A 25,607-nucleotide genomic window follows, 5' to 3' on the forward strand; every position below is an offset into this window, starting at 1 on the left:
TTAGCTTTAGGGCTGAGGGAGAAAATAATACGCATTTAAATTGGAGGACTTTACAGCAATCTGGTTTTTCCGGAGAAAGCAATGACTAATAATTTGCTACGTGCGATTTTAAACACTAAGTGGATTCAGTGAGTAAACTGTTAGTAGTTGCACTAAGTTCAACACATAAACGGCAGAACTTGTGCTACTTGAACAGTGCCTTTAACGTTTTATATCATTTCATTTTCAATGCTCAACAATTCAATTTGAACTGTTCCTTCAAGCTTGTTACTTGTAAACGAACTACGGAACTGTTTTCTAGAACGTTACCCTGTAACGTAAAATTGAGTTATTTTTTGTTTATTTATCTAGTTTTCAGAGATTTATGGTTGTAAAAAGCGGCGGCAGGTGGCGGAAAAATTAAATTATCAAAGTTTTGTATATCTGAGCTGCTAAAAATATACTAACGTCGAACAACAACAAAGTGTCGTAATTCAAAGTTATCTGCGCGACAGAGTAAATATGAAGGAGTGTCGCAGTCGGCACTCGTTTGTGAGGTGAATAAAACAGAAATGTCAGTTGTCGGCTGCACTCGCTTCTCTCGCTGCTGGGTTATGCTAAAACTTAATGCTTCAACATAAAATACAACGCATCAAATATTCAAAGAGATTATCCTAAATAAACTTCACTCTAATAACTAAATATGATTCTGAGTTCATGAATGCAATAGCCGCGGTATTAGGTGCAGTTTTAGTACCTACAAATATTATTTTGCTTACAGTAGGTGTCATAGACCTTTATAGGACGTTTGAGCCAGCAAGGCATTGTGTTCTGAAATTAATTTATACCTAGATGCAATAAAACTGCATTCTGTATTAGTTGTTAAAAATAAGTTAAGAAAAAATGTAATGAACATAGATACAATATAAAGCAATCAAACGAATATCACTGTAACTTCTGAAAGAGAACACAATTTGAGTTGCCATCTTAGTATCAAAGCCTCTTTGTCTTTCAGATTTATATTAAAACCAGCTTTGGCTCGTGGCTTCGCTCGCTTCAAAGAGTTTTCCAGGATAAAAGTCCCGCTAAATATTTTACCGGGATACAAATTAGCCTGTCCTTCCCAGCATCTGAAACTATCTCCAGATCAAATTTCATCGAACTCTTTTGGGTTGTTTTTGAGTTTATAACGTTCAGACAGAAAGACAGATACAGCGGGGTACTTTGTTTTATAAAATATTTTTAGTACTTTTTTATGTCTAATAATTTCGTTATACATTATTGTTGCATAACTTTGACCGCTTAAGCAGCGCACGCAACAAAAGCTCTCAAAATCCGCTCCTATTGGACATAGCGTGATGTTATATAGCCTATAGCCGTCTTCCTCCTAAATGGGCTATTCAACACTTAAATAATTTTTCATAGCGAACCGGTAGTTCCTGAGATTAGCGCGTTGAAACAAGTAAACACACAAACTCTTCAACTTTATTTAATAGGACTCATAGTGTAGATAAAAATTAATTCCTTTAATACGGGCGTAACAATGTAAACTATGGTCTATAAAAACATTTTTAATAATCCAAGTCATATATATTTAGTAAGAAAGGACTGTATAATTTGAGTAATTTTTAAATACCTCCAATGTTTGCCGCAAGGCAACATTTTCTTTAGCCTGTATTGAATTTTTATTACTTTGTACTTACCACTACATTTACAGCAAAGTTTGTAGTCCCAAGATAACGAAATAAGAAATAAACCAAGCCATATTTAATAGTAAAATATAGAAGTCAAACACATCTCTACACGATTAATTCACAAGCCCAATTTATGTTAATGGTTACAGTTTAAGTATATACTGTGGGATGAAAAGGTCATTTAAATATAATAGTTGTGAAGTCAAGGCTTGATAGTCTAGTCGTGTCAAAGGATACGTCGTTTTAGCTCGTCAGGGACTTCTCTGTTCCGGGTCGTCGGTCTTGTAAAGAGTCCTTACATTGAAGTAATCCTGGTTTAAAGGGTAAAATAGTTAATTTCTCGCCAACATACGCGAACCACTTCTATTATAAAGTTTCATTCCGAAATAATATGCACCGCGAGGGTGGATTGATTGATATATCTTGAAATCTAATTAAATTATATAAATTCGGAGAAGAAAGAGGTTCACATCTCTTTTGCATAACTAAGAACTGTATATTTCAAAGTATTTTTAATGTAAATATTCATATATAAAGATATGAATTGAGTGGTAACAATACTCAGGTGCGCCTGTGTATTTCGAGGTATAAAGTCGGAAATGAGAACATTTTCTCATTTCAAGGCTGTTATTACATACCTATACAATATTGAGAAAACTATAAAAGACGCCCGCTACCTGCCATGGAGATTTCTGATAACAAATTTTAGACGCTTTTGACGATTTTCTACGAAGAAAGCATTTTATGAGCTGTTTTCTTTTGTGCCATAAAAAGTGTACTCTTGGTCTATAATTTACTTTTTATTTCTTAGGTTACATTTTTTTGTCAATGTTGAAATGTGAAACGTAAAGTTTAAAGTAAGTTAATCATACTTAATATTTTTTTATGATACTTTTGCCATACAGGCCACGGTAATGTTTATTTAAAAAGTTTTTATTTAAAGCATAATGCAATATCGGGAAAGACATTTAATCCTAGGAAACAATTTAAAATTCTAAAAGCCTATCACTTTGGATTGAATGTGGAATGTTCATTAATCAAAGTTGTTAGACGACAGGCATTGTCGGAGCCGAATTGTGGAGGTAGCATTATTTACCTCCCCTTTAGACCAAGAGCGTTTGTGATTAATGGTCATGGTGCAGGCCAGCTTGTAAATTGTCACCAATCTTTTGTAATGTCCAGGGGCTCAATTATATGCCTGTTTGTTGTTGTTTTTGAATTATTTCGTGCACGTCCTTACAATAAGTTGTGTGTTGTCTGATATTCATCATGTATCTACTGGTACGTATGTAGCGATTATTTAAAACTTTTATTTCCTTTTGGAGTAATTTTGGTGAATAACTGGTCCAATAGTTGCACCTGTACTTACCCCTTCTTTTAAGAGAAGCAATTCAAAAACTAAAAACTTGGTATGAATTCTACTTATAACGTAAATAAATTTAAATTGTTTCTACTTCCAACTTTTCGATCAACACCTACCTGACCTATTCATTTACAAAAGCGGCTTAAAGTTGTTCAAAGTTTAAGGCCCGTTTCTTACACTGATCCACTTGCTTGAAAGGGATGTGTGCTCGTGTCCTTAATCTTTAGTTTAGAGTGGCGCGGGTTCAAGTATGTCTATATGCATCGAGGAAATCAATTTAATTTTTTATTCAACAATATAAATTGATAAACAAACTCACAAGTTGCTAGCTCTTCGCTTCTCATCTTTGCTAGCTCTTTCTGCCGCGACTTTCCATTAATAGTAACAAGGAATCTGAATTTAAAAATGTAAAGCACTGCATAGTATTGCAAAGTAATCGTTTTCTGCTAAAAAATTTAACCCATTTAACAATTTTAATTACAACTATATACTTATGCAGATGGAATCTTGCATATGAAGGACCTGCTATATAGTAACAGACTTTATTCTCGGTGCACGTTCAATAGAAAGATTTCATGTAAATTGCACGTATCTCTATTTTGGTCGTTTTATATTTGCGTTTTATGTCGCGTGGTGTGCTTCAAAGGATTTTTCCTATTTACTACGAGTCGAAATAAATCAAAAGCAAGTTGATTCAAAGATGTGCGGTTTCACGTGTCAAGCAGTGTTTGCTCACAAAATATTTACTTTCCATAGTTCGCTATTATTGTGTTTGGTATCGACTTTACGCACCAAGACGATTATTTATGTTGTTAATATTTTCGATTTATGTGAATTTATCTCGCAATTATAGTACTTAAACGATGATATTGTTACGTCTGATCATAGGTACCTAACAATAAAAACAAAATATGTTTCAATATTCCCATTCAATGTAATATGCGTTTTAAATTAAATGAAATCCAATGAATATTAATATTTACTTTATTATTAAAAAATTAACCAAATAAAAAATCAATCCATATCAGTCTACCTTAACATATATATTATGATTCTCTTTGGGCCTTCCCTTTACATTATTGTCTGTGGATAATAAGGTCGAGATGACCAGAGTGAAACCACTGTCTGAGAAAACTGGCGAAAACTGGCGCCATTTAAGTTGCATTTCGCGCATTCAGATTGCTAGAGAGACAATAAATCTTCACGTTCGTTTGCTTTCAATGATAACAATAATTCGTTCTCTTCCAAAAATGAATGCAGTAATTAATTACATTTAAATTAAGGTATTCTTTATTTAAAAATTACCATGAATAAGCAATACGAGATACCTACATTTAACTTCTCTTAATACAGTTCCCCTCACATGTAATTTGAATATGTTTAAATTAACATCCGATCTGTAAGCTGGTGCGGTGGCGGATAATGATTGATTGTGGGTACGGCCGGCAGCCCTGTTCCCTGTCTCCCTTATTAATTGAGACCCGGAAAATGCGTGTCTGTAGTATATAAGTAGGGTTGGGTATCGAGTTACCTCATTTGAGAGGGAAATTAAATCAAAGAGGTCAAGTTAAGATTGTTTTAAGTAGTTAAAGTGGGAGAAAGCGGATCGGCTGTGTGCCTCTATAATTGCGCAATTAGTCTACGTAAAACCAAAATTGCGAGTTTAAACATGTATTTAGTTTGATGTAGCCAATATTTTATTGGAACTCCATAAGGAAAATAATAGACCAAAAATATAGTTTTAGCACTATAGGTGCTTTTTTAACGTTCACTTTAATTTTAGTTTTTGATGATTTGATGATTGATGTTTATTTTGACCAGATTAGTTAAATTGTTTAATATAGTGAGTGATGGGACGAGCTACTTTTACCGGCTTGTCTTACTGGGTGCATACCGGATGCCCTAAAACACGGTTTTTATAAATAAATACTTACTTTACTTACAGGTTCATTTTGTATTTATAAGGTATCACCTAATAAATATTATATTTACAAAAACGTATTATTACATAACCTATTTATTACTGATCACATTCCATGTTACAACTTACAAAATCACTTGCGCCGACGTATTTTTACAATTACGTAGTTATTTTCTTTAATTACAAACAATTTATAACGCAATAAAAATTGGCCTCGTTTGAAACTTTCGTCGAGGTTAGTTGTTTGAATTACTAAAGTAATTAAACATGTCCCGTGATTTATAATGCCAGCATTCTTAACATATTTCTTAAAAGAAAGAATAGCCGGCGTCGAGACATTGCGGTGTAGACAGCTTGTTCCATTTTGTAAGACAAGCGCGCGGGATGGTTGCGACTAGCGGGACGTGTTTGTGTGAAACAGGCACAGGCTTTAGGCGGATTCTCAGTGCTCACTGCATTTGTTCTTATTTGTAACGCGGCTTTACATGGGTTTTCAATGATGACTCAGTTAGTTCTATAAAAGAAGTTATATATTCATGTAAATTAGATTTTGCGGATGTTCTTTTTATTATGTAGAGCACTAAGGATATTGGTAAATTTGTTCTAAGACGGTTGAATTCCGTTGCACGGTTTTGTATTTTACGAGTATGTGTATTCCATAGACTTGTTATGGTACGCATTACTGAACCAGATAAGATCTTTTCTTATGTCATGCTAGTAAGGTTATTTCTTGATGTTTAAACGAAAGTGAGAAAAATCCTTTATAGTGACACATTTTCTTCCTCACTGGGTCTATCAGTGACTAAACGCCTCAAATCGTTGAAGAGGTAATAAATTTCAAAAATCTATGTTGGCATTTGCTACGAACTACGGAGATTAATGACAGCATCAAACATAACAAAAGCTATTTATTTTGTGTGTAGAGATGTAATATCTCTCTTGTGAGACAAGTGTGATTCATGCGAACAAAAACTCACATTTGAACTAGTCCTAAAGGTTGCGTCACTTTTTGTTTAATTAATGTTACCCCTAGGCGCCTGTAAAACACAATATTTATCCACGTATGTATCTACTCATACATAGCTTATTATATATTTTACGTACTTGCAAGTATGTATTGTAATAAGGCTATGTATACGAAAGAGGCTATGAATCAAGGTTTACTAAAGAAAATATCCAATGAGGTATAATTTATAAGATATAATGAATAACAACAAATATATAATGTACAACCCAAGCCTTATAGATGGTTAAAATTGAGCCAAATAACTCCTTTGCTTATTTTGGAATCTGCATTAGTTTCTTCAATTTTGGAGTGGTTCGCATGTTCATTGTGGATTTTTTTCGCATGGTCGATCAATGTTTAAGAATATTTAACAACTAAAAAATGTATTGCAAGGGTTTCATGTAGAGTTTCAAAACTTTTGATTTTGTGTAGGCGTAGTTGTGGAAGGGTTTCATTGCGATGTGTTCGGAGAGTTCGGGATCTTAATATTTTATTATAGACGTGGTAACGGGTTAGTGGGTAACTTATCACTCCCATACATTAATAAGAAAGTAATCTATTCGCATGGTTTTGTTAACGGGTCTGACTTCGGATGCATTTAGCTATTTCGAATTTTGAAAGTCATTACTGTATTCAGTCCGAGAAATAAGTTCGTTCAAAGTTTTATGTGATTTCGCTAAACACATTACTGATATGAAACAACTGTTTGAAACTGTGTATTTAGTTAAGGTTACTTGTACTATGTAGGTAGTTGTTTGTAGATAAAGTGCTCTCGAGCGCTTTGCCGCTTGCGCTCTCATATTTGATTTAAAACTATTTTATATAGTTTCTATATTTGTTTCACGGATTTACGCAGGTCATTAAAATTCAACTGTTACATTGTGCTAGTATTCGTTTACAGTGATTTGTTATTGATGTGACATGGGGACTTTTTAATTGGATATACATATTTATGCAAGTAAATGAAGCCATCACTACCAAATTGATCATTGTTAATTGAGTTCAATTCTCACATCAATCAACTCGTGTAATTAATTATATTATGGACGGCAGTTATGACATTGTTTTGTAAGATTTTGATCGTCCTTGTATTTTTTTATTGATGACTAGCTTTTGCCCGCGGCTCCGCCCGCGTTTTAAAGTTTTTCAGGCTAAAGTTTTCCGATATAAAGGTAGTAGTTTCCCGGGAGCCCGATGTTCTTCCCAGGGTCTAAAACTGTCTCCATACCAAATTTCATCTTAATACGTTAGGTAGTTTTTGAGTTTAACACGTTCAGGCAGACAGATGCAGTGGGGGACTTTTGTTTTATAATATATTTTTTAGAACTTTTTTAAGAGGAACAATCCCGTCATACATCATTGTTGCATAACTTTAAACTTTTGTTGAGTTTCAGAACGCGATATTAGATCCTCCAACGCGCACGCGAATTTGAACTTTATGCAGCGGTAATAAATTACAAATTGACTCTCCATTTTATTTAGAAAACGTTTGTATGGGAAATAGAAAAATGCTGTTTTGAGGATTTTCCCGGAAATTATTCGAATTTTTCTCACCTTTTAAACCTTCCCTAGACCTCCACGAATAATTCAAGACCAAGATAAGATAAATCCGTTCAGCCGTTCTCGAGTTTTAGCGAGACTAACGAACAGCAATTCATTTTTATATATATAGATGATGAGCATATAAGTGAATAGTTGAAAATATACTTAGATTGTTGATACCTATTTCGTTGATGACAAAATAGTTTTTGAATAGGTAAGAGTGATACGAAGCATTTCGCCTGAGGTGAGGGGATGGCCGATTGGCGCGTTCCCTGTCTTTTTGTTCCGGAACATCTTTTCTATTCAACTCCAACTATTTGAAAAAACTTTTCTTATACTAGTAGGTTCAATGACTTTACAGGGTTCCGTACAATTAAGAGGCTGCGGCAATATGTATTCTCAAATCAATTTATGGTTTGTTCGCGAGGATAAATATAAGTTTTTTTTTATTATTAAGCTGAAAGTATCTTTCGAAGTCACGGAGACGAAGCAACTGTACGCAACAAATGTTGTCTGATACCTCAATACTATCTGCACATATTGCTGAATTCCGTAACTCGAAAAAGCGTGGGTTGAATTTCGGTTAGGCATAGAGCAATGCTGTTATTTGAAAATCGCTGCAAACGGAATCTCACACACATTGTTCCCAATAAACCTATTTCCTGAAATTATCGCATCTTTATTCATCCTGCTATGCTACATAAATAAATACGAATTGTAAAATATTAAGCATATATTCAACAACACAATAAACGTATTTTAATATGGAAAACCATGAGAACCTTTAACAATTGCGCTCGAGACACTTACGCGTGTACAAAGACCCTTAATCTTGCGCGACACCTCTTATTGTTTTAACGTTGATGTAAGCTGTTTTCGAGCATCATAATCTTCAAGAACATACCGCTGCACAATGTATTCATAAGACGAAGCGAGTTTTAAAATAAATAATTTTACAGTATAAGTTTTCTTGTACCGGAGTTAACACAGACAGTTTTTAACAGTTTGCTCAATAATTCGTCCGACGAATAGCAGTATTGGAAAAATTGTTCTCGATTGTTCGAAAATTGTTTTGCACTATTACTATCAATTGTTTTAAGATTTTATGTTCTAGTTTTCGTTTCTGTTACAGTGCGACAAAATAAGTATGTTGTTATATGAGGTCATTATCACAGAGTAACAAAATTGTTAAGTTATATTCTGTTAGAGTACCTATTCGTTTAAAGGTGAAATAGTTGGTTACTATGCTACTACTAGATATCTTGATAATAAAATAATCGCAGCGAATATTTAGTGCTTTCATTGTCTATTTAGCAATTAAGTATTTTTTCTTAAAATAAATGTACGTAATGAGTTTGTTTTAAATATTGTTACGAAAATTTCTGTTACTACATTCTTATTTGTTTATCTTAATTTATTCATTGTATCACATAATATACAGAATGAATGCATTAAGGCAAAAAAAAACCGGTGAGACAGAAGAAATCTCAATAACAAAATTATTTCAATTTATTTAAAGAAATACGCTAATGTCTCTGTGGTGTCTATAATATGTTCTATTGAATCATTTTAATGAATCCTAAATAGTGTTTAACTAAAAAATCACTTATAACATTCCATTCCTTTATAATACTTACCCATATTAATTTAATAAGTAAACTTTGATTTATGTGAAACTTAACTAAGTAGTGATTCAGTGAAAGTTAGTTGAAACTTCGATAATCGTGGAAGACGTTTACTATTTATAAAGATAATATTTACACGTTATTAACTCTGAAAGTGTAGTCTACTATAATTCAAACTGTTAAGCGTTTAATGTGTACAAATGTTTGTTGCTTTGTTGTCTTATTCTCCAGAAAAATAGGTAGCGATCTGTCTTCAGGCATTGGTTAATTGTGAAATGCATTGTCTTGGCGTGCTTCCAAAGCTGATGATTAATTACTCAGTGATGCTTAGACTCTGATTAACAACATTGGTTCTATGTAACACTCGTGTAAATAGATGAAACTATTACCTAGATAAACTTTAGTTAGATTCATTGTTTGCTGAGCTAAATTGTTTGAAATTAAACTTGGTCAAATTATGTTCTTATCATATTTTATATATATACTAGGTAGAAGGCTAACAAATGATTTCATGTAAAAGTCGGGAAAGATATTACACCTCAAAATAAGCAGTTTTGTTACCGTAAATCAAAATGGCAACCACAACGTTGTTCAATTAGATATGTTTTTTGTACTAGTTGACATTATGGTATTGAATTTTTGGAAAAATACTATGGGATAACCGATGTACAAAAATATGGTAGTATGATAAGAAAAACTCTCAGTATACGAGAAAATATAATATAGTTTAATTCTAATAAACATAAATTTGCGTCAATGCGGCGCAGTCGACAGAGCGGTAAATCGATATCCAATTCATTATTATAGTGTATTAGAAGCTTAGGTATAAACAATACAGATACCATCAACAAAAACGTCATGTTTAAAGCGATAAGTCCATTATTTTGACATTTCATAATGCGTGTGTTTACTCTCATCAGTCAGGGCTTTTTAATTAATTAAAGAAATGAAATATGGTGTTATATAAATAAATACGAATAACATTATCGTCAAAACTAATCTTGTTATTGACTTTCTCGATGTTAGTAAATGAAATTGTATCGTGGCTATCGCAGACCCACATTACCCTCGTCGAAGCCATGACGCTACCGACGGTCCGCATAAACACATTCATACAAACTAAATCGAAACCCTTCGTGGATATCTTGTCCAAAATATATATGATTGGCGGGCTCCTCATCGGCATTAATAGAATACCCATTCTAACCGGCAACTATATTCTGATAGTGTTAAGTATATTTTACTCCTTGAGTGGTGTTTCTGCTATATTGTATATCACTTTTTCTAAAAACAATTTCTTTATGGGTCTTATTCTGTGTTTGAATGTTCTGTCGTATGTGTTTTGTGCTTTGTATAATTTATTTTCCTATAAACGAATGTGTCGGTATTATAATGAAATCAATAAGTTTGATATGGAAGTCGGTTGTAGACCAAAAGCTGATCCTTTGTCTATAAGGTGTTACGTGCAAGCGTGTGTTTTAACTGTCTATATCATCGTATTGTTTTTTATACCTTACGGATTGCCGACGCTGACCCAATATCTGTTCCACATAATACCTGTGCATGTTGCTGTCTCTTGGGAACTCCATTACTATGGTCATGCGATAAGCCTCCTGCTTCCTAGATTGCGTTTGATCAACTACTATATGCAATTATCCTTGACCACTTCCAAAGATATAAAAAAAACTGTTTCTAGTAAATACGTTTTCTTCAAAAAATGCAATGATAATTTGAACTCTCAGATGAAAAAGATAATGGACTTGTACTACATAGCTTTTCAAGCTAACAATTACTTGATTGCGGCGGTTAAATGGCAGGTAAGGTAGCGTTGGTACGTAATAATATATGTATGCATTAATTCATTTTAACGTGTTCATTTACAAATTTCAGCTGCTGATGATAATTGTTGCGTCGTTTATTTCTGTGCTGAGCTACTGTTATCATTTTTCGTTAAACATCATCAGAGGCGAGGTAAGAAATATTTACAGAATATTTGCGCCATTAATTTATTTTCTTTCTATGCGCACTCTTCATTCTGCTAACTATAACATTATCAGTATCACCGTCATTCAATAGGATCATTATCCAGGTTAGTAGTTAGTAAGGCGACTAGCACGTATTTTTGGTTGGGTAATGTGGTATAACTGGTAGGAGAGTTTTAAATAAAACGTTCGAATAAATGTGTGGTTCTGAAAATAAAAACAATATCATAAATGCCCCCGATTGCACCAGTTTGGTTTAAAAATTTCATAGCAGCTAGAGTCAAATATACGGTTTCGCGAAATTTTCACAATATTCAATGTGATAGCGCCATATATTACTTCCACCCAACATTTAGACATTTCCTAAACTCACGTTCCGGATTACGCAATCATACGCGAACATATAAATATGTACAATAAAATGTAATTTTTGTTTCAAATTGTTACATATTTTCCCTCCTATCACATCTGTGATCTAAATAGGGTCGTGCTTATGTGTGCTTCCATTTCCTAGCTTGTACACTTAAATTCCTTTTTTTTGGAAATTTAATCATAGAATTAACTAAAGAAATAAATTAATTTGTTAAAATAATGATTGAGTCATCGATATGAATTAGTACAATTTTAATGCATTTGTTAAATTAAAACTAGTGTATTAGATCTAAATAATTAGCTTCTTATTTTACTATTATTGATCTGAATAAATGAACTGACAAAATATTTGGAATGTGTTTGTAATGTAATGTATAACAATTAAGAGTATGTATAGTTTATGTGAAAACGGATGCTTATTATTCAATGTGATCAAATATTACAATTTTTATTTCTCACCCGAGAAAATTTAAATGGGCGTTCTGTTTTAAGCACATATTTCACGTTTATACTTATTCTTTTTGTAAATTCAGATTTTCGTTCTCAGTATTCTCCACTTTTCCATTTTATTACTTAATAATTGTATGTTTTAGCAATTTGTGGATAATATGATATCTGATTTTGGCCTCATCGCGACTCTAATGGTCCCTATGTTTGCACCTTGCGTGTCCGGAAGCCATATTCACAACGAGGTGCGTCATCTCAGAGAACTGCTCGCTTCAAGACTCTATGAAAACAAACTAGGTAACACAAATGTTTACTTCACCATCTCTTCTAGATAGTGAAAGTTTTAAAAATTCAGCGCATCGTTTTAACATGATTTATATTTAAGAGCAGCCCGCGCTCGAACGTTAGTGAAAAATATTGCGAGAAAATAAAAAGCAAGAGTTTATTGCCAGGCTAAGTGCGAGACAACATTATTATAATACCTACGCGTAGCAACATCAGTTTGGCTACGAGAATTTCTATTGGGTTCACGCAATTAGTGTCCGACACAATATGAATTAGTCCCTTAAGCTGCGAGCTTTATGTTTAGTCGGTAATGTGATGGATATTTGCGATAACATGGGCGTTACCCATTCCTTAATCATTAACTATTTATAAAATGAATGTATATTTGTCTTGATTAATCGATTCAGATAAAGTTGTAACTATTATTGCAGAAGCTAGTTACATAATAATGTAGGTCAATTAATTGTAAGTGATCGGAACCTCCCTCGATCAGCCTCGAGCCAGAGGTCTTGTGTTCTATTGGGATCGTGTGGGCGTTCTAAAGAAGTAATAGTGAATTGTTACATATTACTTGTCTTAAATAATGCAACAACAAAAAGTGTGTTTTTTTATGGCGCTTCTCTTAGAAGCAGTTGTTTCATAGTTCCACAGTTGGCCCATTTTAGATAACTCAAACTTTTGTTTCACTGATAATATTTGAATCCCATGAAATCCAAACAGAGCAAAATATTGTATGCAAGCTATTTTCTTCAGCAGACAAAGGGATCTCGCTGTACAATACTTTTTTTATATGCAATTTTATACTCTATCAATGTTGCATAAGGTTGAAATATAAATTTCCTCACTAATTTCACTTCTATTGTCATGAAGTTACGCGAACCTTTAGTAATTTTAATGTATTTTTGTATTGGTATCATGGTAATTAGTATATTCATTAGACAACTGTTAATAAAAAGTAATACTTATCAGGGCCCTTATTCTGGGGCCTTATTCTCTATCCCGCGCGTTATTTTAACAGTGCGTAACAAGCGCGTAACACAACGCATCATGTTTAGGACTATAGAAATTTGACTTACAGAATACCATTCCACGCACATTTCTCGAAGATAACATGACACGGCCGCGTTACGCGTTTACACTATCATACAGAATAAGGGCCCTGTACATAAAACGTCCATTTTGCAGATAAATCGTGTCGCAGCATTGCCAGGGCGTTATTGGAGTTCACGGAATACCGGGATTTTTCATTCAGACTCTTGCGAATATTGGATGTTGATATTTCGTTACCATTTAAATTTGTTGGTTTGCTCGTCACATATCTTATTATATTGATGCAATTTGAAAAAGTTATTAATCCGCCGTAAGAAAGCTTAAAATGGAACGATTTTTGTATTTTGTCAAGTATTGAACGTAAGTATAATAATTGGAACTGAAAATGTTATCAGATTTTGACGGAGATATATTATTTCATCTAACCAAAGTAATTTCCTGTCCGTAACAGTCTTCGTGTATACGCGGGAACGGGAGCGAAAACGGGAAAAAAGAAAAAACGCCTTTTTACCATGTGTACAATCAACGAATCCTTCCATAAAATTAAATTGACGATAAATCTACGTGAATGAGTTGCTGTCGCTGATTTCAAACTATTTTGTAAACTAAAATTATTGTCTATTGTTAAAGTACTATCTTCTAATTTAACTTTTGCGTTTGAAGAGCATCGATTTGATGTGTACTAGTAATGTGATTAAAAAATGACGATAAGGTAATGTGACCGAAAAGAGCCATGTTGTTTTTGTATTGTAGGGCAACAATAGACTGCAATTTTTGTTAGTTCTTTTATTATGAAATTTCATTATATGTTTCAAATCAATCAAAGGCTTTTCCTTGTATTATGACCAAACGTTTTCATTATAATTCAAGTTTAGGGGGGCTTTCAACCGTTACGTTATTTTACTATGTTATATGTTCTTTTAAGTGAATACTTTTGAGGTGTTTGTTTGTGCTGTGTTTTTGTATAAAAAAATGTATATAAAATAATTTACTGTGCGCTATTTGGTTATAACTATGAAGTTGGAGGTAGCTCCAGACCGACAATATGGTCCTTATTGTATTTATTATTGTTATCGACTTAATTTATTTTCATTGTGCATAATAAAGAGTTTTTATTTTATAGATGTTTTTATAATAGTATCTTTTTATCCAACTAAATGTCGAGACTGTAACTCTTAATAAATAGTTATATCATCAAGAAGTTTGAATTACAAATATCCGCAAGTCACAGAGCTGCTTCATCGTGATATCTATGCTTACTGACTGCTGCCGAGTAATTACACTGGCAACAAACTAGAACGCAACAGTGCTCGCTCGCCGTCTATGCATTGTTTTATTGATAGCAATGGTTGCTACCTTTCTTCGAGAAATCTAATGCGAAGTTATTTGTTACACCCACGCTGAAAATTTTAAAGAGTCTCTTATCATGGAATTGACTGAAGGTTTTTTTAGTAATCATGTATATATATTTTCTACATTTCTTTTCATAAAGATTTGTATAACTATAACAAGAAAACTAATGAATGGCATACCTATTATTTACGACTAAACGACATACACTACTACACCGAATGCCTTAATCTTAAATCTGATATTCAACTAACAAACTCACATAAAGTTCCAGCATGGTTGACACGGTCGAGCAACATTAGTGAGTAGTATTTCGAGTAACAAATTGCCCTTTAACGACCAACTGATTGCAGTGTGGCCATCACTCAAACCCCGAGCCAAGAGGCATGTACGCAGTAATAGGCACATGCGTCGCTTTCACATGAAACTGCTCTATACCTCACACTTCAAGATATATGTATGTATGCTGGTAGGATCGAGAGGGTTTTCTTCTATACGGAGATTATAACGACATGGTGTCAAGATAAATTCTATTATAAAATATTTAATGGACTGCCTCGGTGGCGTAGTTGTATTGCATGCCCGGTACAATAGCGCTCTGAGGTCCTGGGTTCGAATTCCGCGTCGGGCAAAGTGATATTTGGGTTTTTCTGCTCAGTATCAGCCCGGAGTCTGGAATTTGTGCCCGATATGGCGATAGGCTCGCCCCCTATCACATCATGGGACGGAACATACTTGGCGAAAAGTGGGTGCCCTGTTGCGCCTCTGCATACCCCTTCGGGGATAAATGCGTGATGTTATGTATGTATGTATAAGATCTTGGAATATAATAATTTGTTATTATTATATTTACATAGGCTAAAACATGTTATTTAATAATCGCGAAGTGCGCGAAATGACTCTAATGCACTTGATGGTAAGTGGAGACGGGTCTAAATAGAAGATGAATCTAAATAGAAGATTAATGAAAGATGATTATGACTTAGCAGTCGATACAATTATGTCGATTTGTTTGAAACCAGATTAACATGCAAAATTGTTTGTGCCGTTAATAACTGATTGTTTCTATTAAAATAGGCTATCACTTTCAAAACAATTATTTCTCTATAGTAACATTTTAATATATATGTGTACCAATTACCGCTACAGTTCGATAAGTATAAGACCATCGACGTAATTTAATTGTATAGTCGGAAATGACGAAACTATAAGGTGTTTAGTTTCGCACCGTTAAAAATACAACGACTCACCGAAAAGAATGACGTCCCAAAAACTGAATAAACACTGGCCAGTCGCAAAACGCGAATTACATAAGCTTTGGCCTTACGTGTATCACTAGTTTTTTTAGTGTGTATATTTTTACCGCTTCCTCTGGAGCGTATTTCGAGCATTGTATTTAAAAACATAGCACAGGAGCAAAAGCTTTAAGTCATACTTAAATATAGGCTATTCATCGACAATAGATACTAGAGTACTGTGAAACTTCAGAAAAACAAAATAGAACAAAAGTAAACGGCCACACACATATTTTTAGCTGAAACTTGTATAAAATTCTCACCCGTTATCATAATATTATATATGCCTAATCTAGTAAGTTATGACTTCCGAACCAGCAACGGATTGTATTTTCAAAAGGTGGCTTTTGTACGTAAACTGGGGACAATAAATCATGCTGAGGTAAGCCCTGTGAATATTGGGAGCGGTTTAAGCTCGATTCTTGTGGATTGATCGATTGACTGCTATTTATATCTTTAGATAGTATTAGGGGATGCAAAATATGTGTGGTTACGTGACACGCGTCATTCGGAGAGAAATTGACGTGATAAAAAACGTTTTGACTTTGATTAATTAACTGTTCTTTACAAAGAATAATTAACGGTTATAGAGTGTTTAGATAGGAAAAATACACAATAAATTATTTAGATTTGTTGGAATAAGTCTATGTAAGATAACTTATGTGTCATATTTAAATAATCGCAGTAGTAGACTCTAGACTGTTTATATTTAAACCATTTTTATTAGATAATATGTTCTGATATAATTACTTCTTTATAAATTCAAATATTACATACGTTGTCAAAACCTGAATCTAAAAAAATACCCAATATAGGTTCGCTACGAACGATACAAGAAACACCTGATTTATTAATACACAGAGGCTTTGGACAATTCGATGTCAAAATATATTTTGGAGCGAGCCGCACGGAAATCTATTGTGCCGCGAGAAAAATGTAAGATGTAGCCCTTTATATTCGCGCAAAACATTTCTGGAATATTCTGCAACAATTTTTCTGCCCGCTTTTAACAACAACGAATGAAGAACACACTGTGAGTAAATTTATTGCTACACAAATTTGGAAAGTGGCTATTACCGAATTTCTCGGTTTGCGTTTGTCTTACGGAGTTTCTCCAAGTTTAATCTCATTCGGTAGTTGCTACTCACCAAATTAGTGGTTAATAATAGCTTTTTATCAGTTGTTATAATGATAAAGATCATTGATAAAATATGGAATCTTTTACTAGTTTAATGTATCCAACATTAGATTTCATTTATTTTGTGTTATCGGTTTATCCGCACTAGGTCGGAGAAGTAATTAAACAAAACTTATTTCAAAAAGACCTCATACGAGAGCTATCACATTAAGTTTAACATTTATTGGTGACCATAATTCTTAATGTATGAAACACGATTATAAAACGTACTTAAAATCCTGTCCAACTGTTTAACATGCAAAAAACAACTTTGTTGTCCCAATTGCTTAGGAATTTTGTTCGTATTATACATAATGAAATCAAAATTGCACCGCTTTGCCAGGCCTTTTTAAATAACCGAAAATGTAGATTAGGACGTAAAGTAATGTAGAATAGAGTTGACAGGTCTGAGGTTTACGTCACTCGCTCTTAATCCAATTATAACCCTTGAGATTTTCGGAATCAGTATTCGCGAGAAATATTGCTATACATATCTTACGACAAATATTTTTTACATATTGGATAGCTTTGAATTTAATGTTGACAGGGGACAATCAAGAGTTTCCTATTACGACTTCGATTGACAATAATTTCCCTACGTGCGATAGTTGAGCGAAGGATCAATACATTGAAAAGCGAAGACGAGGGTAGACTTATAATGTTATGTATGGATGGGTTTGAAATAAATATTACGACTACATGACTGTTTTGTTTTAGATTTTTTACTGATATTACAATGTATCCTGCCACGCTAAATAGCTTATGACTACTGCTGTGTTTCATTGGTGGCCGAAGCTCGAAGCCTTTTGTGTGCTCTACCCTCATATGTCTAAAATAAACAATTTTATATGCAAACGTGTGCCCGCATCGTCGACACGTGAGAACTTTGTTGAGGTGATTATAAGAAATATCCGTTATTGGTCTAACTATGCCTACATGTGCATACATATCTGCACTAAAACATGTGCACGAGATGCGATTTCTCTATCAAGTTTGGCATCGTGATATGACATTGTTCTGTGTTGCTATTAAGCCACAATAGCTTATTCCGATAAATCATTGAGGTCAGATAGTAGATATTGTGGATAGTAGATATATTCTTGCGTTCTGCCTTCATATTAATATACATTTGGACACAGTGTAAAGCCCGTTTTGCTACGCCAGTAAAAACCATACATTGTTTTAAAAAAACCAAGTTATATCTTTTCAAACAATATTACGCATTATTTGTATGAAGTTAAAATTATATGTATGTAGTTATAACAGAAAGAGAAAGCAGCAGTTTTCCATCTCTTAGCGATAAAGGGATATTTCGGGTAATTTGAGTCCATTTTTCACAGTTACACAGCTATATTTGTGAGGTAAAAATATTTTTCTTTGATGAATGTTGGCCATAAGGACGCGCAGGCCTTGTTATTAACGAAGACGAATTACGTCGCCCAATGACCGTGGGAAAGGTGCTAAAAAGCTTTTGTGTCCTGTTCATCACTTTTATATCAAATTATACCTGTATTTCGAGGTACTTAGTCTGAAATTTAGCTATAAATTCATATTTGTGGAATACGTATATACTATAAACTAATGTTACTAAGATAATAATGATAATTGTATTAAATCCTGTAAGAATTGTAGACGCCATTGCGCGTATATGTCGGATACGGCAATCTTTTTTTCAAACACAAAACAATTAATCCTTATGGAGAATGGGTTTTTGAATATCGTTAAATAGTTGAAGTATAATAATATAATAAATCCAAAACCGCAACTCAACAGGCAAATAACTCGAGGTATTGAATGGGTTTTGCATGATGTGAAAGGTATGCCGATTTATTCGCACAAATGGGCAAAATGTATAAAACTGCACCCGTCCATCGGCTGTCAGAGCCACGTCTATTCGAAAAAATCACGGAATATGAAGTTCGTAGTGGACTAACGTTAGCAGTTAAATTTAAATACAGGTTTATTCATGGATAAAGTTTTGATCGTAATTTTTAGCTCGGGGTATTAGAAAATTATAATTTAAACAGTCACATAGATCTGCTATTCTCTGAAATTATTGTACTGATTATGTAACTTCGAATAGAACTAATAATAATATACAAGGTTATATAATCCCTGAGAACTGAATAATTTTTATTCCAAGATGGTTACTTTTATACTAGGTACGTACTTCATCGTGGGCAGAGTCGCGAGCAAAAGTTATTAGACGACATAAACCTAACACAAAAGGAATTCTCGCAGTGGTTGATAAGCCGATTTCCCCCCAAAAAAAAAAACATAAAAGGAATCATCAAAATCTTATTTAATTTTTGAGGAGTTCTCCTTATCTTCTATGTCCAAGGTCCTATAGCAATGAAATTAAATTGGGACCTTTGCGAAGCTATATGCTATCGCGTGCAAAAATAATAATTAAAATTAGACCATGGGGTAAAGAATTATAGCTGTACAAACATAAAAAAAAATTACGACTCAAAGAGTAACCTTCTTTTGAGTTTGTTAAAATTTAAAAAGACTATTAACGTAGATATCGTTAAAAATATTTTATTTGACATAACTTATAAAGCATCTCATTATATTTTTAAATTGAAGCTAAATTGCTTGAAGCTATAAAGGAATAATAAAGCGCAATATTTTTCAGTCTTATAGTTCGCATTTCAAAATTCTGCAGAAGCATTATAATATCTATTGAAATATTTTATAAAAGTATATTCTCTTTCAAATGTCATTATCTTTTAGATTTAGATTTAAATAAAAAATAATTGGTCTGCATAGAGATATTGTTTTGCTTGGGTACCTATACGTCATTTATATACTTAGGTATTGTAATTAATGGATGCAATTCTGAATATTATCTTTAACAGTTTAGTGGGACGTATATTCGTAACTTATGATAAGATTTACGCACTCACTCCCATATTCCCGTAGGAGCAGTGAGTACATCACCCAGAGTTGGGAAAGGTACGTTCCATCTCTTATATGATTGATGGCAACCTTTTCGCCATCTTCTTTCTTCACGCATCCATCTTGACGTTACTTAGAATTGAATCTCCCTAGTATTTGCTTTATGTCAGTTTGTCTTGGAATGTCAATGCTGGTATCTTTGTTTGCTTGAGGTCTAATGTTACATTTGCTCACAGGGTCGTTCATAGAGGGTCTCTGCCTTTCAACAGATTCACGGTATTTTGTACTTAATTTCTCTTCACTGTTTTTGTTTATTACTATATTTCCTGTGGTTTATTTTTAAAAGCTTTCGCATCTCTCGTCTGTAGATATGATGATATTATCGATGATTTCGAATTAAAAATATACCAGGGTTTGTCTGGTTAAAAAATATTTTCGACTTGGCCTCCAGTCTCATATTTAATAGTCGAATCATTAGTAAAATAAACAATATTTTCTTTAAGAGAGCTTACTAAATAAATTATGCTACTAATACTAACATATTAGAAGTCACTGACATTCAGTCATGCGGGTTTAGGTTCCAAGTTAATAAGTTGTGCCGAGATGCTGCGCAGTCACCCAAGCCCCGATCTCTCCTGTTATCAACTAATAACGCGTGTAGGCAGTAATCTACGGAGAGGCCCTGCCACAGATCCCTTGGCTGTTCAGTTAGTTATTGCCAATCAAACATTCCCGAACTTAAGTGGTTAGGATTGAGGGCTACAATTAATTCGAACTTCTTGTTGATCATAACTTTAAGAAATTCGTTGAATTTGAGATGTTTGCGGCGAAATAATTTCGATAGAAAAGTTCTTAATTTTTTAAAATCTGTTCTGATGTAAGAAACTTATTAATAATCCTTTCTACATCTATGGATGTTACGATATCCAATGGAATGTGAAGTCTTGGATATGTAGTTATTACACGTAATAACGACCATAGTCAACCAGAAACCTCAGTCTGAACACAATACAATTCTCAATATTAATTATATTAGGCATGGAATGTCCTAATATTAATTTAATCATAATTAATTAGTTGCACTAATAAAAGTTAGTGAAGAAAGCGCAAATATTTGAAAATTGTATCAAATCAAATGAATCGTGAAAAGCTGAGCAGCATAACGACCTTCACCGAAGGACTTTTGAGGGATTTAGAATAATAGGTATAATTGCGTTGCGCACTTTACGACCTGCTACGAACAGATTAGGTTAAGCATTCACGATTATTTTCATTTTCTTACGCGTTTGAACTTAACTACAACTGCATTAAATTAAGTCATTAATGTGATTAAAAGATATCCTTAGATGTTTGTATTAGTTTTGCGTTATTTACATTACGAGATAAAATGTGACTGTATTCGCAAATTATAACTTTTTTAAATGATGAATTAACGTATCATTTGATGACAAAATTGTTATTAAAACAATTTTTTAATTATTTCTTAACACAACTAGCAACTTTATAGGTCCTATTTATAAAGAAGGTAATATAGCTCTGATTTATGATCAAATTAACTAACGTAACACAAGATAAGGCGGTGCAATAATGTATGTTAAGCCTTAAAATAAACGTAGTCTAAATGAGTGCGACCTGAGACTCAGTGTTGGGAGATTCTTACATTTTACGAGCTAAACGAGGTAATGCCATTTTCAAGCTTCGTTTCCTTCTATTATCTGTACGAACAGACAGTAAATCCTGCAATACACTTATGGAAAATTTTATCACGTACCACGCAGTATTTCCAGAAATAATTATGGGGTTAATGTTTTGAACGCGTGGGGGCGAACAGTGGAGTTTAAATATAATATGTGACTGTAGATACCTTGTATAAGCTAAGATGGCTCACAGTGTACAAAAAAAATTGCTTTTCGTTAGGAGTTAGTCACTAGGTGTCAATAAACAGAGCAAATGTCAGACAAAATTGAATTTTAATACTCATTTATCGAATGGGAACGTTATTTAAGGAGCAGACACCCTAATCGATGGCTAACGCAATTCTGCAGTGTAATCAACCGCATTAGATTCCCACCTCTGGCCACAGCTAAATTGTTAATTTAGTTAATAGCCACAATTTGGGGTCGAATCGGTCCCGTCCCGAAATAGAGCGGCACCTCTTGAATACGCTGTATAAGTCCTTAATCAATTTGAAATTTTAATGCCTAGTGTGCTTGTGATCTACAAACATTTCAGGTAAAATCCACAGAAAAGAGGCGTAAGTCGCTTTACTTTGAGGCAGATATGATTAGCTCTGTTTAGTTTTTAATTATTTCATTTAATTAGATAAATTCCTATTAGTTTTTATCTGATGTTATTTTTTTTGAAGTATTTTAGTCCATCAGATTATAATTTTACTTGAAAAGTTGATGGATTATATGGGAACACTTCACGTAAATTTATCAGTAAATTACATTTTTGCTGTTGCTTGTTACCTAAATTTAAGGTACTTATAAATTACTTGTTTCTTTGATCAAAAATACAAACTTGTTTTAGTCAAGCGTCTTTCTAGACGACAGTTACAGTTTAGACGTCAGTGAAAGTATTGCGGTTAAAAATAATACATATTGTAATCACATGCAAATATCATTTGAGCACACTAACCAGTAGTTAATGAAAGTTAAATATGAAAAGCGCTGTAACATAAAACTTATTTGCTCAAGTTTAAACACATTTATAAATTTTTAATAAGGCTGGTTGAACTTGTGCAATCATTTATTCACAAAGTTTTGCTTTTCTTCACATGCCCGTATGTACCGTAAGAACGGTGGTTAAACAACCTGTCTTCAATAGAATTTTTCCTTAAACACACTTCAATATTTCATGGTGCGTATAACATTAAAAGTTATGAATGGTTTAAATGTTGCATCAGAGATTTTTAAGTAATTATTACTTCTTTAGAACTGAATACGTAAAGGAATATTAAAAATTCCTATGTAAATTTAGTTTTTTTTTTATATTTCTAGTATTTTTTTTAAAATGTTTACAGTTCGTAACATTTTTTAATAACAAAATGACTACAGTAAGTCAATACTTACTTTTAGCCACTAAACCAATGGTTTAGTGGCTAAAATGGCATAGTATGATAAGTATTTTGTATAGTATGATAAGTGTTAGAGATTTGTAATTGATTATTAGTGATAGTCAAGGCTGCAGATACATATACCTGTCAGAGAAAGCACCTACGAGATATCATATTAAAATTAAAATAATGGCATTCACCGTAGCCCTGGTCCTCAAATCTACTAGAATAGTAATTGTTAGACTTTACCTTTGTAAAAAATATTAATGACCTATTCACGTTTTTCTCATGCAGACAAAGTCCATTAATACGCATTGTTACTGCATTTATGAGGCATTTTATGTTTGTTTAAAACGAAGGCGATGATTTTGTATGCCTTTATTTTAAAATATACACGATCTATTAAAAACAAAAATCCCGGGAAGAAAGCGGTGTGAAACACTCTGGGTTATGGACATTTTAGGTCAAGACCACCCTCCAGCGGTGCGTGTACTACGGATCTAAAAAGGTCACTTTAGGAGATAACATCACAAGAAACATACTACGTTTCTTACCTAAAAATGTATTCTTACATAAAATAAATACATATAAAACTGATAATACAAAGCTGAGAAAGGGTTTAGGTGATAAAATTTGTAGGTCTTAGGAATATTTTTATAATTTTATCCGGCTATTTAACTATGTATTACCCATATAGTGATTTTCGCGATTACTTCAAACTAATACCAACTTTTCACAATCTACATTCACGATTTTAGTAAGAAAATGACAAAGCAGTATTTAGTTAAAAACTAATTAGTACAGTTATAAGGGAGTTAGTATATTGACTATCCAAATACGTTTATGTTGTTGACAAAACGGTTTGGCAAGCATGGGTAAGACGGCGCGGCGCAATATGTGTTAGGTTGGTGGTTATATTACGAGATCAAAAGGAGGCAGGAAGCGCGAATCTGACTAAAATTATATTTGGGTTCTGTATGAAATGTATCTATACCGCGAGATAGTTGCCACTACGAGAGATGTAGGCTCAAAAATGTTTACCGTTCTATTTAGGTACTTACAACATAATGTAACTTTACGTATCCAAAAAAATAATTATTGATATTTTCCACTCTATCACATTAAAGTCTTATATTTTAGAGCAAAGCTACTCAGCCCCTGGAATACTACACTACTATAAAATTAAAACTGGTTTCAGTGACTGCAGCCACCGACAGTTTTATGGGAGAATAATGTTTCACGGCAATAAGTAAGTACGGATGCTATATCCGTGCGGGACCTAACAGCGAAGGTATTGTGGTCATATTTTTTATCCTACTATATAATGCTGATGTTAATCTTCATGCAGGTTTAAAAGTAAAGATAGCATTGGCTGGGGCGCAGCAATATCAACGCGCGCAAAGCACGAAACGATTTAGATCGAATTTGTTAATAGTACCTAAACGCTATAATCATATTAACTGGATTTAATCTCACGTTATCGTGAGAACTTACATGTAAAATAATTCTGATGTAGCGTGATTGCATAGTTGCTGATGTCGTTAATGAGCTATAGATTTCTGATCAAAATATGATCAAAGTTAAATTGAGCGCAACACAGGAATTTCATCTTTATTTTGAATCATTAGGATTTGTAAGAATACTTATTCAAAAGCGATCCAAATTTACAAAAAAACAACATTTCTCCTACATACGTCGTCCGAGGACAGCCGACGTAATTTTGACAACTGGCCAACAAAGTCACTATCCACACTAGACTTAGCATCAAGTTTAAGCTGATAGTCACTTTTCCGACCTACGATTTACATTATATTTATATTTTTAACCTTCTCTCTTACATATCTTGTGTAAACAAAATACGCAATCGTAAGATATTATGAGTATTTTACATGTGACAGACAGCCTTTCCTATCGTGTCTGGGAAGCAGTGCTCGCGATGAAATAAACGACGTTAAGTGACTTTTATTTATTCTGCTCATGCGATAAGCGTGACGTGCGTTTTTATGAATTGTTGGCTGAAAGATTGAACTTCCATTGTTGCAGGATTTTTTTATAAACAAGGCAATGGATTGATCCAGTTGTTAAGTGAATACAAGAGAAAAAGTGTGACTGTAGAACAATTACGTTGAACATAAATATAGAAAAGTATTTTCGATAAATATTTAATATTAAGAAATAGACACAGGCTGCGCAGTCGTTTTGTATTTCTCTACGGAGTGGTCAATTAGATAGGAGAATTGCTAAGTTCATCCTCTTCGTCGCTCATAAAAATATTAAATAAATTACCAAGGAATATAAAATGTTTCTGTTATACGTCACTTCTTATAAAAGCGCTAGATATTATATTAAAAATTTTCATCTTTGAGAGGTTCCATAAAATAAGAATTTAAAATTCTATGTACATTGTGCACCAACAAAGTGCATCCGTCTGCTTTTAATAGCTCGGATTACACTTACCGTGAGGTGAAAATAATTGTTTTTAGAACAATATTCATCAGTATAACGTTTGTTTTAAGAATGAATAACTTATTTTTAATCATTGTGTTTATAATAAAGTATG

General features: G+C 33.3%; 1 protein-coding gene and 1 long non-coding RNA gene across 2 annotated transcripts; both read left to right on the forward strand.

Annotated features, from left to right (window-relative positions):
- Positions 1-10,029: 10,029 nt before the first annotated feature.
- On the forward strand, positions 10,030-14,245 carry LOC115455865. Its single transcript, XM_030184628.1, has 5 exons — positions 10,030-10,947; positions 11,021-11,101; positions 12,078-12,228; positions 13,402-13,626; positions 13,718-14,245. Exons 1-4 carry the CDS (start codon positions 10,150-10,152, stop codon positions 13,578-13,580), a joined length of 1,209 nt encoding a protein of 402 aa, XP_030040488.1. The 5' UTR covers positions 10,030-10,149; the 3' UTR covers positions 13,581-13,626; positions 13,718-14,245.
- A 2,494-nt stretch (positions 14,246-16,739) lies between these two features.
- On the forward strand, positions 16,740-25,370 carry LOC115455866. The gene is made up of 3 exons (XR_003939829.2): positions 16,740-16,944; positions 24,246-24,338; positions 25,091-25,370. It is a non-coding gene; the product is annotated as an uncharacterized LOC115455866 (long non-coding RNA).
- Positions 25,371-25,607: the final 237 nt, after the last annotated feature.

The sequence above is a fragment of the Manduca sexta genome, chromosome 10 (genome assembly GCF_014839805.1).
Source record: "Manduca sexta isolate Smith_Timp_Sample1 chromosome 10, JHU_Msex_v1.0, whole genome shotgun sequence".
Lineage (NCBI taxonomy): Eukaryota > Metazoa > Arthropoda > Insecta > Lepidoptera > Sphingidae > Manduca > Manduca sexta.